Source organism: Furipterus horrens, unplaced genomic scaffold (assembly GCF_987537825.1).
Source record: "Furipterus horrens unplaced genomic scaffold, mFurHor1.1.pri manual_scaffold_4, whole genome shotgun sequence".
NCBI classification, from domain to species: domain Eukaryota; kingdom Metazoa; phylum Chordata; class Mammalia; order Chiroptera; family Furipteridae; genus Furipterus; species Furipterus horrens.
Genome location: NW_028327174.1, coordinates 175,833,382 through 175,848,323, shown reverse-complemented (window position 1 = coordinate 175,848,323; position 14,942 = coordinate 175,833,382). Strand labels below are relative to the sequence as shown.

At 48.0% G+C, this 14,942-nt stretch overlaps 1 protein-coding gene across 1 annotated transcript in view; it reads right to left on the bottom strand.

Moving 5' to 3' along the window:
- Nucleotides 1-14,942, bottom strand: part of TMOD1 (tropomodulin 1) — a 77,542-nt gene that overhangs the window by 2,598 nt on the left and 60,002 nt on the right. Inside the window, exon 9 of the mRNA XM_090274457.1 lies at nucleotides 5,007-5,151. Coding sequence (XP_090130583.1) covers nucleotides 5,007-5,151 — 145 coding nt within the window. The remainder of the gene's footprint in view (nucleotides 1-5,006; nucleotides 5,152-14,942) is intronic.

Here is a 14,942-nt window from a genome sequence, read left to right as displayed (position 1 = left end):
CCGCTTTACCCCCATCAGAAGAACAATAAATGCAAATCACTGGGCAATCTCCAGGGGAGAAAACAGTGGCCATATCCCTGGCACTAACAGGATGTCCAGCAGCTTGGGGGTGGATATGGAGAAACAAAAACCCAGAGCAGAAGAGGTTCTGCCAAGGTGACCAGAGGGTTCACATGAACCTGACTTTCAGGTGTGCCTGCGTTAGCTGTGCATGAGCACCCCGCAGGGCAGTCCTCCTTACATCTTTACACGCAACACCTCATTGCAGCCCCTCCTGCAATTCTGGAATGTCCAGGTTGTTACCATTACTGTGTCATGGATGAGGAAAGACGGGCAGGGAGAGAGAGTGCACTTCTTGCTCAAAGCCATACCGCGGGTACCAGAGAGAGCCAAGGCGCGTGCCTCAGTCCAGCGGCTCCCTCAGTACAGTGCGGGCCGCTCTCTGTAGGTTTTACATAACTGCATCCAGTTCTCACAAGGAGAATCAGGTCCTTTCCCCAGAGAAGAGAAGGGCCAGGGTCCTGAGAGCCGGTGGCAGGCAGGACTGGAACCTGGGTCCCCAGCCCGAGGCCCAGGGTACAGACAGGCATGTTTCTTTCCCAGCTCCATGCCCTCCCTGCATACAAGGGCTGGATCTGTGCCAAGTCCCTGCACTGATGTCACAGGGACTGGATGAGGGGAGGGGAAAGGCACCACTTTCTCAAGTATTATTCCCATTTTAATGATGAAGTAAGTTGAGGCCAAGAGAGGGAAATAACTTACGCAAATCACAGGGAGTAAGTGACAGAACTGGGAATAGAAGCCAGGTCTCCCAATATCCCCCTCCAATTCAATCTGCTTTTTACTTCCATTAAAGCAAACTCCTCCATGTTGCTTATTGTGGCGACAGGAGAGACCCGTTCATTGTCAGAGCCCAAAGGAATCCTGAGTCGTCTGGACCAACCTCCACGGTGGCTTGAACCCCTCCACCAGGTCTTGGGGAAGCATTTTACATCCCTTTATATGTGCAACAGCATTTACTGAGTGTTGTTATGCACCAAGCACAAGAATCAGAAATAAAGATACTGCTTAACAGGAGACCAAGATATGCCAACAGTAAGTCTGATGAAATATTACGGGTACCCGGGCAGAGCCCTATTAAGTATGAGGCATAATGAACGAAGTGGTCAGATCTTCTGAGGATGGGCAGGTACCACTCTGCTGAATCTCACACGATGAAGGGGTAGGTGGTGGGAAGGGCGCGGGAGCATTAGGAGTAATGGCCCTCTACAGGGATGCTTTTGCCTGGGTCACTCGGAGGCCCTCTAGCTACCTGGACTGGTTGGTATGAAGATGGCAAGAGGATGGCTCCTCAGACGTGTCAAGACATGAGCCTGGCAGGCCCTCACACAGAGAGGAGGTGGCGAGCGCAGGCTCCGGGGCTGGACTGCCCGTTCAAAGCCCACTTCTGCCCAGTGACTACGAGCAACCTTACCTACATCTCTAGGCGTTGTTTCCTTAGCGTAGAATGGGGACAATAATAACACCCACCTCAGCCAGTTGCTGGCCACGCTACAGGCATTAGTAAGATAGGAAGTGATCACAGCAGTGCCTGGCACACAGTGAGCCCCACGTAAGTCTCAGCTACGACGGTTAAGGGACTTGTGAGCCATGGTGAGGAGTTCAGGCTGACAGCAGTGGGAGCCCAGAGTGGGAGCCCAGCAGCGTGACCAGACAAGCTCTGGATGAGCGCTGAGTCTGGCTGGTTGGGGTGGGGACGTTGCAGAGACAGGCCCAGATTTCTGGTCTGAATGGCTGTGAGGAGAATGCCTTTTCCTGAGGTGGTTCTGAGAGTTGATGGTGAAATTGATTTGGGGTACGCTGTGCCTGCGGTGCTTGTTAGAAAGGTCTTCCTTGGGAATATAGTAAAAAAGCGACGTTCCCAGGAAGGGATATCTTCTGCTTTTAAACATGTTATTGCCCACCCCCGCCCCCTGCCACACACAACTGTTAACTTGGAGGCGGCAATTCAGATTTCATTAAGTGGAGAGAACTTCAGTGGCAGATTTACAGGACCTGAGAGCCAGGCTTAGCCTAGGTCTGAGTTATTAACAGTGTGCAGATAGGAGTCATCTGAGATCACCGTGGGAAAACGTAGATGGGGATCTACAGCTCCCCCCAGATATCACCATGCCCGGATGCTCTGCCCTCTCCCAGGGTGGGAAGGATCAAAGACACACCAGTCAGGATGGGTCCCAGGCAGGCTGCCTGTCTGCAGAGGCACTGGGTGACCCATGGCCTTGGGAACTGAATATCCCCCAAGGATGAGCACACCTGCCTCACAAGGAGGGCACAGCCCAAGCCCCACAGAGGCCCGGCCACGGGCCAGGAGTTGCACAGAGGCAGGGCAGAGTGGGAAGGAAACCAGAGAGGCTCAGACACTGCTAACAACCTTCCCACATCTACCAAGTCCCATTCCTTGTGAATACACGTAAACCTGTCAATCATCCTGCCTTTGCCCATGCTGTTCCCTCTGCTTAAAATGCTGTTCCCTCTGCTTGAAAGGCCCTTGGTCCCTTCTCTATGAGTTCCTATTTTTCATTCTAGGTCTGACTGCCCACAATAGTTCCTCAGTCTTTTAGATCTTTCTATCTCTCCTGTCCGGCACACTGGACCCTAGCACTCTGCCTTTGCCTGGGCTGGTCCCCCAACAGGAATGCCTTGGGACAACCCCATAACTTATTCCTTCAAAACTACCTGAAGGCCCACACCAACCAGAATGCTTTGTTTAACTGGCCTTTGTCCTTATAAATCATTTCCTCACTTTATTTGGATACAGTTTCCAGGCATTCTAAAAATTTTAGGCACATTTTTGCACCTTTTCTCCCCTAAAAGGTATTAAGGTTCTTGAGTCAGGGAACTAGCCTTTCTGTTACCCCTTATGTCACCAAGCACATTCCTGGGCACACGAAAGATGTTTCAAAGGCTTTGCTGTAACTAGCCATTGGTGTGACTCCACTGAGCCACTGCCCAGAAGGGCAGTCCCTCCCAGGCTTTGCGTTCTCCTTGAGGGACCTGTAGGGAGGGGCCTGAGGTCATGTTCAGCTCTGTTCCTGCCATAACCTCAGGACATCCCTGGGGATAGGAGTTGGGCCTGGATTTTGGAACCACAGACTCTCAGGACAGGGAGAGTCCTCCAGGGCCGTCTCATTAAACCTCCAGCTGATTTTGGTGTTTCCTCCCTCCCTCTCTCTCAGCACCCCTGATCTCTAGTCATCTGGAACCTTCTGTCCCCAGAAAAAAGAAGACCTCCACACCATCTTGTTACTAGAGGACCAAAGCTGAATTAGCCCTGAGACAGGCACCTAGGGACACACAGGAAGCTTAATCTAAGTTAGGGAAGGGGGAACATGAAGCTATTGTATAGCATAATAGAACTGAAGGCTTTTAAGTACTCATTCTGAAGCCAGATCAGAGCTGGGCCAATGGAGTTGGAATTGATGGCCAACATCACCAATTCAGGGTAGCCATCACCTCTGCTGCGGCATCCTACTCACAATTCTTAGCTATTAGTGTTCTTTCTTATTTTATTTCAAATTAGGGCACACTAGATAAACCAGGACACTGGGTGCATTTGTTTGTTTGTTTGTTTGTTTTATAGACTTTCCTAGACCCGCAGCTCTAGAAAAAGTGGCAGCTAGAGTGAGTAATGACTGAATAGCCTTGGGCTGTGATATCTTTAAGAGCAAGAACCTGCACCTTCAACACCCAGTGCCCTACAAGACTGTGACAAACATTCGCTGAACTGACTCAACCTGAAGCGTGAGGGGCTCCGCGGTTACTGGGTTACCGAGGCAGAGGTCCTGCGAGGACGCGCCTTGCGCATCCACACCCCCCCACCCCCACCCCCGCGCTCTGGCCTCCACTCTCCCAGGCCTGCCCTCCGGGCACCAACCCTGACTCAGACTCCTCACCATGAGCTTTAGGCTCTTTGTATTTTACTGAGCGTTAGAAACGGAACAAACAACGACAAACGCCATTGTAAAGCAGGTTTGAATTTGATGAAAAACTTACTAACGACTTTACCCTTTAGAAAACAAAGTTATTTCATAATTCAATCCCAGAAAGTAGCCTCCCTCCCTCCCTCCTCGCCTCCTTCTCTCCTTCCTTCCTCATTATGCTTCCTTCTCATCTGTAATAAGAATAATGTAACTTGGTTTGTCTTCTTTCTCCCTTGACTCTAGCAGACTCACAGATAAATATCGTAATCAATTTTATTCCTTTTTGGACACTGTCAAGTTCTTTCAGCAGCCAGCAGGAACACACATAACTAACCACACCCAGCGCAGGAGAACAATGGCATCTGGAAAAGTCGATGGCTGGTCTCGCTTTTCACTGCACTGACTTAGACACCGATGGGGCGCATGCTCACAAGAAAAACTGCGGCCTTTTCTTTCATTTCCTTTCTTAGAAAAGCCAAACTATGCCTTTAACTAAGATTCAGTTAATGTAACCTGTTTACTGTGGAGTCACCATTTTCAACTTTTACCTTAAGAGCAAAGGGAAGCCTCCTAGGCCTGGGCTTTGGGTCGTAGTGCTGGTTGGGGGCTTTGGGGCCTGGAGCTAGAGCCAGACTGCGGCCTGGGCAGAATTCTTGAGTGCAGGGTGTTTGGAAGAGGGGACTCCGGGTGAGCCTCATGCTCTGCCTGGGTTCCTTTCACTCCGCTGATGTGCTGAGGGTGCCCCTGGGCCCACCCCTGGGTTGGGCTGGGCTTTGCTGCGGAAATAAGAGGGCCCAGCCTTGGATCCCAAGATGGGGTACTCACAGTTGAGGGAGGAGCCAAGGTCCAAACACAGAAAACATAGGTAACCCACGTGAAGGCAGGGGGTCAGACACACCAAGAGGAGTCACTGGAGAGGGTATCAGTGGACATTTTCCTGCCACACCCCCAACCCCCACCCCAACCCCTGTCCAGGACAGGTGGAAAGATGACAGGCAGCGGGGTAGAGAGCATATTTCCACTCACCAAGGTCATTGTTGTTCATCATGGCGTTGGACGCCCGCAGCCGGGGCCCCTGCTGGGTAAAGTGGTAGCCGAATTTCAGAAGCGTTGTGTTTTTTTCCAACATGCTCACGATCTCCATTTCCACTTTGTTGCCCAGGGGCTGGCTCTTTGGTCAAGAAAGAACAATAGTCACCACTCATTCCACTGGCGCAGGACCTAAACCTTTTCTACCCAGCAGAAACCCTGGGAAGTGGGTGAGGATTTTAACCCCTCCCCCTGCAAGAGCAGGAAATGACAGTCTGGAGAAGGTGAAAGGTCACACAGCCAGGAGGCAATAAGCCCGGGTTCAAGCCCAGCACCGCTGGGCACCGAGGACAGATCTTTGCACTGGCCACCACAGCCGTATGAGAAGGTCTGAGCAGGGAAGACCTTTAAATGATCTAGTCCCGAGGAAAATTAAAAGTCCTGCTCCCCAGGCTATTCTTATACTAATTAAATCAGAATTGCTGGGAGTGAGGCTCAGGCGCCTGTGGTTTTTAAAACTCCCCAGGTGATTTCACTGTACAGCCAGGTCTGATAATCAGTCACTCTGACTCAGCTTCAATTTACCAATGAAGAAACTGAGGCCTAGAGAGGGAAAAGGATTTGCCCAAGGTCACACGGGGCGTTGGGAAGGCCAGGGTTAGTTCCCTACCGTGTGTTATGTCCCTACCCTAAAACCTGTAGTGATCATCTGACAAAGGTTAAACGAAAAGAAAGGGAAAACCTGGCCATCCACAGGGTGGGGAAGTACGTGAGGGTGTTCACCAGTCTTGTTTATAAGAGTGGGGAAAAAAGGGAGGGAATCGCTCAGATAAACAACAGTTCAGCTTTGCAACAGAACACAGATCACTGGCCTGGAAAGGTAACTGAATCAACACTAAGTAGAGAAAAAATACATATTTAGGTAGAAGTACCTTTATTTTTCATGCATGTATTTATGCATCAAAAAGGCCTGGATGTTTATTAGCGGTGGCGGGATTTGGGGAGTCTTGTTTTCTTCTAGATACCTTATTGTCTTGTTTCAGTTTTCTGTTACCACACACTGAGGAGGGCAAAAGTAGGCTGAGAGTTGTAATACAAATAAATAATATAATAATTAATATATAATAATACAAGAATAAACTGTTTCACGTACTCACAACTGTAAACCTACTTTTGCCCACCCCTGTATAATAAGATAAAAATAAATATAACCTTAAAGAGGTTTGAAAAGACAGAGAAAGCAACGTCAGACTTAATCGTTAAAGACTCCCCCACTCAGAACAGGAATAAGACAAGAATGTTCACTTTCACTAACATGGCTTGGGAGGCCCTAACCAGGGCAACTAAGCAAGGAAAAGAAATAAAAGGCATCCATATTAGGAAGGAGGAAGAAAAATGACTTGCATTTGCAGATGACACAATATTGTAAACAGAAACACCTAAGGAATCAACAAAAAAATACTAGAGCAAATAAACAAGTTCAGTATAAGATTACAGGGTATGAAGGGTCAATATCCAAAAATCAGCCATATTTTGTGTACACTAATAATAAACACTCCAAAAATGAAATGATGAAAATAATTCCATTTACAATAATATAAAAAATACTTAGGAATAGATTTAATTAAAAGAAGGAAAGGCTTGTATACTGAAAATTGCAAATAGCATCGAACATTAAACAAGACCTAAGTAAACATAAAACATTTCATACTCATGGATCAGAAGATTTAAAATTGCTAAGATGGCAGTATTCCCAAATTGATCTAAAGAAGAAGCAAAGAGACACACATAATCCCCCTCCAGTGCCTCCCTTCGGCCGGTCACTGCTGCTGTTCACTGAGAGCTTACTATGTTCCCAATGCCTTGTGCCCAGCGTGGAGGATCTCGGTTCATTCCCTTTAATAACCCAACAGGATGAGCCTCACCTCCTCCTCAGCCGGGCACCCAAGGCCCTGCACAGTTTAGTCCTTGTCTTCCTTCCCTCCTCAGTCCTCACTCAGCCTGTTTACCCTGAGGGCCTGTTACATGGTACCTGGTGCAGGCAGAGGTCTGCTTCTAAACACGTGCATACTTCCTCCACATGGAATGCCCTTGCCCGCTTATGCCCACCTGCCGATGTATCCCTAGTGCTTTAACACCCATCGCAAATGCCCCTTTCCAAGGAGGTCTTTCCTGATCTCTATCCCTGAAACAGATCTTTTCCCACTCCTCACTCAAGTGGCGTATTGTATGTCTCTCTCCTCCCGGCCGCTCCATCTGTCTTATTTGGGTCACCTGCCTCCATATCTGTCTCTCCTTTGAGCCCGGGTTGTTCAGTACAGTAGCCATTAACCACACGTGGCTCTTTAAGTTGAGATATAACTGACATAAAACATGATATCAGTTTTAAATGTACAACATGATGATTTGATATTTGTATACATTGTGAAACGATTACCACAATAAGTCTAGTTAACATCTATAATCATACACAGTCACAAAATTTTTTTTCTGTGATAAGGATTTTCAAGATTTACTCTTAGCAACTTTTGAATATGCAATATAGTATTTTTCACTATGCTATACATTACATCCCCATGGCTTATTTATTTTATAGCTAGACATTTTTACTTTCTGATCCCCTTCAACCATTTCACCCACCATGACCCCCCCACCCCTGGCAACTACCAATCTGTTCTCTGTATCTATGAGCTTGGGTTTTTTTTGTTTTGTTTTCAGATTCCACCTGTGAGTGAGATTATATGGTATTTGTCTTTGTTTGACTTATTTTGCTTAGCATAAAGCCCTCAAGGTCTATCTGTGTTGTTGCAAATGGCAAGATTTCATTCTTTTTTATGGTTGAATAAATTCCATTGTGTATACATATCCAAATGTACACCACACCTTTTCTATCCATTAGTCCATTGATAGATTCTTACCTAGGTTGCTTCCATTTGTTGGCTATTGTAAGTAAGGCTGCAGGGAACATGAGGGTGCACACTGTATCTTTTCAAGTTAGTGTTTTTGTTTTCTTTAGATAAATACTCAGAAGGGGTCATATGGTAGTTTTATATATATATAAAACTATAAAAAATATATATATGCATATATATATTTTTAGGAAACTCCATACTGTTTTCCATAGTGGCTGCATCAATTTACATTCCTACCAACAGTGCACAGGGTTCCCCTTTCTCTACATCCTCACCAGCACTTGTTGTTTGTTGATTTATTGAGGATGGCCATTCTGACCAATGTGAGGTGGTATCTCGCTGTGGTTTTGATTTGTATTTCTCTGATGATTAGTGATGTTGAGCAAGTTTTCGTGTACCTGTTAGCCACTTGTATGGCTTATTTAGAAAAATATCTCTTCAGATAATCTGCCCATTATTTAATTGGACTGTTTTTTAAACTTTAAGTGTAAGTAATTAAAATTAAATAAAGTTTAAAATTCAGTTCCTCGGTTGCACCAGCCACATATCAAGTGTGCAATAGCTACTGGCTACCATGATGGTCAGTGCAGATATAGAACATTTCCATCATTGCAGAAAGTTCTTTTAGAGGTGCTACCCTAGCCTGTGAGTGCTTGGATAGCACATAGTGACCAGTCCCTCTAGGTCAAGGTAAAGGAATGGAAATGAATAAAGGAAATAGGGACAGGCTGAGTGCACAGGAAGGCTGAGCAGATACATCAGCCCAGCATCCAGAGCGAAAGCAGGGGACCACAGTTGAGATCTTAACAGAGAACTCCTACCAGGTTATTCTGAGTTCACCTGAGCTTGTCTGGGTTCAGATGGAGCTGGGGACACTGACTAGAGAAGGCAGAAGGGCATGGGAGAAATCCCACTGCCCAGCTGGCAAGACCCTGAAAGTGCTAGGAAGATCACCGGCCTGTCCTCGGAGGACTCAGACCAGCCCTAAACCCTGGCTGGCCTCGCCTGGCAGCTGGCACAGAGGCTATGTGAGGCCCCAAGAAGGAAGTGGCAGGTCCCTTGCCCATCCTACTTAGCAGGAAGCCTGGCCTCTCCGTGAGCTCACTCGCTCTGCTAGAACTCAGGATGAGCCAGTCTCAGAGAGTGGAGGTCTTCCCAGAAGGGCTGCCAGGGCTGCTTCTGCAAAGCAGATACTTTACGTTGCTCATTCCAGAGTACAAAGCACCCCAATGCAAACTGCCCCCATTCAACCTCCCTACATCCACGGGAGGTGGGCCGGGCAGGCAGGAACTAGCACCTCTGTCTCAGAGATGATAAACTGAGCCCGCGTACAGACGGAAGCTGGACTGTGCTCTTTTTTCTTAACAACAGAGCCAAGGCTTGACCTTGGCCTGGGGCTGGAAAGACTTCAGAGGATCTTACAGGGCCACGTTCTCAAACTACCACCCACTATCCCTGAGACACACGCAGGTATGTCTGGGTGTGTGTGAGAGGCTACAGGACTCTTTTAGATAAACGTGGCTAGTTTTCTTGGCATATTAGCCCTGGACCAAACCACTATCTTTACATGAAGGAGTAAAACAGAAAATGTGCATACTTCTTAACAAGCTTTGTACTTGCTTCATTCTTAGGCCCTCCCTTCCTCCAGGGACTCTGAGACCAGAGGCCTCACTCATCACACAGGTGAGAGAAGAGGCCCTGGGACGAGAAGGACTAAAACGCTGGTCTCTTACTTCTCAAATACTAATTATTTAGTGATTATGGTGTGCCAGGCAATGTCACAAGCACCTTACATACACTAACTCGCCTTCCCCTTACTATGAACCTATGGAACGTGTACTATTGTTGCACCTTTCATTGTACAGGCGAGGAGCATGAAGAACAGAGGTATTAAGAAGTCTCCCCTGAATCAGAGCTGGTCAGGTGCAGACCAGGATTTGAACATGGGCAGTTTGCTTCAGAGTCTGGGCTAGTTCCCACCTCACTCGGGGCCTGTAAGGGAGCCCAGAAGGCGGCTGATAAGAGGAGGCAAATGGGGTTTGGCTACATGCGCAGGATTGCGACCTGACCATCAGCAGTGCCTGCGCATGGGAGGAACCGCCTGGTAAAGTAGTAGACTGCCCGTCGCTGGAGGTGTGCGGATAAAGAGCAGAGTGTGTGCTGTAAGAGGGTCCTGGATGGCATCACATGTGAGGAAAGTTTAGGCTCTGTGTCCTTATGGCTTCTGGGGCCTGCATTCTGAGTCTATGAATAACTTGCTTGGATGGCATGAAGAAGTCAGGAGACGACCTCAACAGTGGGTGAAAGGCAATTGGAAGTCCCTTGGGAAGAGCCCAAGGGGCCGGTCATGCCAGGCCTGGTGACACCAGTCTCCAGCAGCAGAGCCAGGGCGTTGGGGTTGGGGAAGAACTCTTGTCTCCTTTCAGATTTGCTTGAGATTGAAAAAAATCACTTATGAATGAATATAACCCCCTTATTAAAAAGTCAAATGATACCAAAGCAGGTCAAGCAAAATGGAAGAGTGTCCCTTCACCATTCATCCCCAATCCCCTCCCCCACCTTCCACAGACGAACCGCCATGGCTAATGGGCTGTGTGCCTACGAATTTTCCTTCTATGCATGAACTACATAACAGAATTATATAGCTTTTTATTTTTTAAAAAATGGATTCATAATATACTTATTGTTCTGCAATTTGTCTTTCCCATTTAATATTTTCTGGAGCTCTTTCCAAGTCAGTACAAAGGAAACTCACTCATTCCTTTGAACTGCTTCATGGGATGCCCTGGAGTAGACAGAATTTTACTTTGCTTCCATACCTCCTTGTTACAAACAGTGCTGCAGTGAGCTTTGCAGGGGGGCGGCATTCTTTAGGCTGGGTGTGGAGATATGGAATTGCTCAGTTAAAAGGTGGGTGCCTTCCAAAAGGATACAGATGCTGACCTGCCCTTCAGGGCTGCGTGACTGCTCTCGTGTTCTCACACCTTGACAGTGAGAAGATGACTCCCTTTCTGGCCAGAGGCCCCCTGGCCGTAAGAAGCTCACTTTTTACATCTGATGGGGGCCAGTCATGGCCTTGGTGATCCAGAAGACATGGACAACTGGAAATACTTGATGATACTACATCAGGTGCCCTGGGAATTATCTAGGCCAATTCCAGAGTCCCAAGCCCTGGCTGATGTTAAAATTCCCTCCACATCACAGCTGCCAAATTGTTTTGTTCTGCTCACAAGCCCCCGGTGATGGCGCATCACCCTGGGAGGCACCCTGTTCCACCCTTGGGTAGCTCTGCTGCTTGGGAAGGTCTTTCTGGCCACACTATAGCAACAGAAAATAATAGAGACCATTCTCACTCCAGTGGTTTAAAAATACGTCTGAAAATGCTTTGCTATTTCTCCTTCCAAAGGCAGATCCTGATTTTGCTCCCTTTGAGTTTCACACTGTGACTCACTTCTAACACAGACAATGGCAGGAGTCATTGATGGTCTAACTTCCAAGGTTCACTCATAAAAGGTATGTGCCTTTTTCCTCTGGCTCTGGCCACGCGCTCTGGGGGAAGTTGGCCTCCACAGAGTGAGGACACCGAACGGCCCCATGGCAAGGCGCACCTGGCCAGGAGCGGACACTCTTGTTCACAGCCATGCAGGGAGCCGCCTTGGAAGGCGGTCCCTGCAGCACTGCTCAGGCCTTCAGGCTGTGCCTTGATTGCAATCTCATCAGAGATCCTGGGCCAGAAAAACCCTGCCCAACAGCTCCTGGATTTCTGACCCTCAGAAACTATGAGCTGAAGCATGTTGACTGTTGTTTTAAGCTGCTAAATTTTGGGGATCATTTGTTACACAGCTGTAGATAATGGATACGCTCAGATGGAATGTTGGGGGGGGCAGACATGAAAGTGCACATGCATGTGATTGCATTTATCTGAAGTTTGAGAATAGGCAAAACTCATTTGTGGGGATAGGGAGCAGGATATGATTACATGTAGAGGCATTGACTGGGAGGGGGTCTGAGGGAGCCTGTGAGGTGCTGGAAACATTCTATATCTTGATCTTGGTGGGGATCACACAGGTGTATATATATAGAAGTCCACTGAGCTGTCCTCTTCAAACATACTTGCTTTACCACATGTAAGTTACACTTCACTAAAACAAGTAAACATAAGAAAGAAAAGGAGGGCATAAGGGAGGAAAGAAAGGAGATAAAAAGTTGCTCCTCGCACGAGCTACAATCTCTCAGAGGTCAGTCCTCCCCACTCCACCTGTCCACCACCAACTGGGTCTAACAAATAATAGAACTATCACCTCCCTTTTACTGAGAGAATACCACATGCCAGATATTGATTAAGGGATGAACATATTAAGTCCTGTCACTATCCTATTAGGTTGAGTGGCAGTGTTATTCCCGTTTGATAGATGAGGAAACAGAGGCATGGATATATTAAGTGACTTTCCCCAGTTACACAGCAGGAAACAGAACTGGGGCTTAGCTGGGACTCGATCCCTTGTTTGACTTCCAGTGTCAGAGATCTGAAGACAGGTCGTCCTTGGGTCAGTCTGTCTCCTGTCTGGAAAGCTCCCGCTTTTTCAGAAGAGAGTGCAGTGGGAACCTGACATGGTGCGAGATGGTTGTTCTCACAAATCTTTATTCTGATTTGTTCTGATCTGTGTAGGAAACAGATTTTCTCTACCTCATATTTTTTTCCTTCTCATTTCCACTGAGTTTATCTCATTTTTCCCTGAGAAGTGACATCAGTCAAAGAACACAAGTGGCCTGTAGTGGAAGGAACAGTGACACATGCCTGTCCTCTCTCACTGAGGTCAATAGTCCCAGATTGAATTACTTCGATTGACAATGAAAATACAGATGCAAAAACGATGCCCAGACCAAGAGCTGCTGCTTGGGAGGTAAATGCACAGGGAACAAAACAGAGAACACAATGGGTCAGGAAGTCTTGCTCTTTTGGCTTGTAAGAGTGCTTTTCTCATGTCCTGAAAACCAAAAGCACATTCAGCCTCCTTTAAAACAGAGTTAGCCAGTTGACATAAGTGTGCGATCTAAGATTAAGGGGGTGTCACCCTGTGTGAAAGCCTTCAGGATCCTCTTCCAGCATAGCTTTTGTTTTCTTTCTAAACTTATTTTAATTAGGAAAATAATGCCATCTGGAAAAAAACAAGAAAAAAAAATCCACTTCCTTTAGATTTTTAAACAAATATTAATCACATCTTCACTGTCAAACACTGGAATGAAACATCCAGACACTACCCCCAGACCTTGCCCATATCTTCACTTGCAGAGGGGTCAGGTTTTCAGGCGTTGCCTGTCCAGCGGGGCAGGGGGAGTGCCCTGTGCCCCGAGGGTCCCAGGGAAGGGCCTGCTGGAGGCAGCTCTGCAGGGAGTGAGGAGGGTGAATTGAGAGGCCCAGAGAGCCACCGTTTGGATATGACCTGCTTGGGAGGGACAGGACCTGCAGAATCCCCATCTGCAGTCTGTGCCCTGGGGGCTGAATGGTCTCTCCAGTCCACCCACACATACTGCCTGTCTGAAAGGCAGGACACCTCAGCTCCAACCCAGCTCTCACACTTACTTGGTCTATGACTTCAGGCAAGTCTCACCCCTTCTCTGATCCTCAGTTTCCCTACTTGTAAAAGGGGGGCTGGACTAGCTCTAGGTCAGGGCCCTTCTGCCCTCTCCCACCCTCACTGCCATCTCTGGACAACTTCAGGCAGCAAGAGAGCAGTGGTCGGAGATAAAGAAAGACTAGCTGAGTAAACAAAGAGCCTCAGAGTCCTGGTTCCCGAATGTGTGTCCGGAGCCAGCCTGGGAGGCTCTGTGTCACCGGGTAGAATGCCCCAAGTCCCTTTCTTTGGCCATATAAGGAAAAAGGAGAACAGAGGCTCACTGACACAGGTTACAGGCACAAGGGCTGAGCAGAAACTGCAGCCTCTGAAGACCTGGGTGACTAACCAAGAATGTAGAATAAATCAAATGTCACTCACCACCTCCTTCTGGTCAAACTCCTCAAAAGCCTAGGGGCTGGGGCACCCGATGGGAGGCAGTCACCATGCCCAGGTTCCTAGGACACCCTGTGAGAGGCACGGGTGGCCTTCCCCAGAGCCTGGGTGGCAGAGCGCCCTCCCCAATACTGGCTTCCTCCCCAACCTCCTCCTCCCCTGGCAGACCCCATTCAGTCTGCAGACTCCAGGCATATGGGACCACTTCCCCACAGGTCCTTCATCTAGGAGGTCATCGTACCCCCTCTGGTCGCCCAGGCCCTGATGCCCTCTCCCTGCTCCCAATCCTCTGCCATCCAGCAGGGAGGCCATGTTCCCAGAGCACAACTCTCATTGGTACACAGGACAGTCCACAATCTATCTTCCCTCAGCCTACATATTCAGAGCCCCTTGGACTCCCAACTCCCTTTCTGGCCTTCCTCTGAGGGGACCATTAATCATGTTTGAATGGGCTCCTCCCCTTCTCTTTGTTCATGTGGTTCCCTGTACCTGAAATGTCATAGCCTCTACTTCACCATCGGAGATACTATCCCCTCCACAGGTTTATCTCAAACTCCACCTCCTCCAAGAAGCCTTCCCTGATGCCTGCTCCTGATTGAGACTGCTCATGCCAGTGGACCTTAGGGCCCACTGTCTGTGTCTTGCTGGAGCACCTCATTTGATGGTCATTTCTGTATTTGTGTGTCTTCCTTTGCAGCGTAGAATCCCTGAAAGGCAGAGCCAGAACCCAGCACAGCTTTGGGATGCAGCTGGCACTCACTAAATGCTGAGCTGAACAAAAAAAGAGGCTCCCAGGATGTGAAAGTAGGTGGTGAGAATGCTCTCGCCTCGCACCAAAGGAAAGGGACAGCTGAGAAAAGTCAAGTGAGGTCCATGTGAAACTACAGTAGTGTTCAATACTCAGACAGGCACAGCTCACAGACTTGGGAGTCACACAGACCTGGGTTCAAATCTTGCTCCTGTCACTTACTTACTGTATGACCACAAGCAGGTCACATAGCCTGCATGGG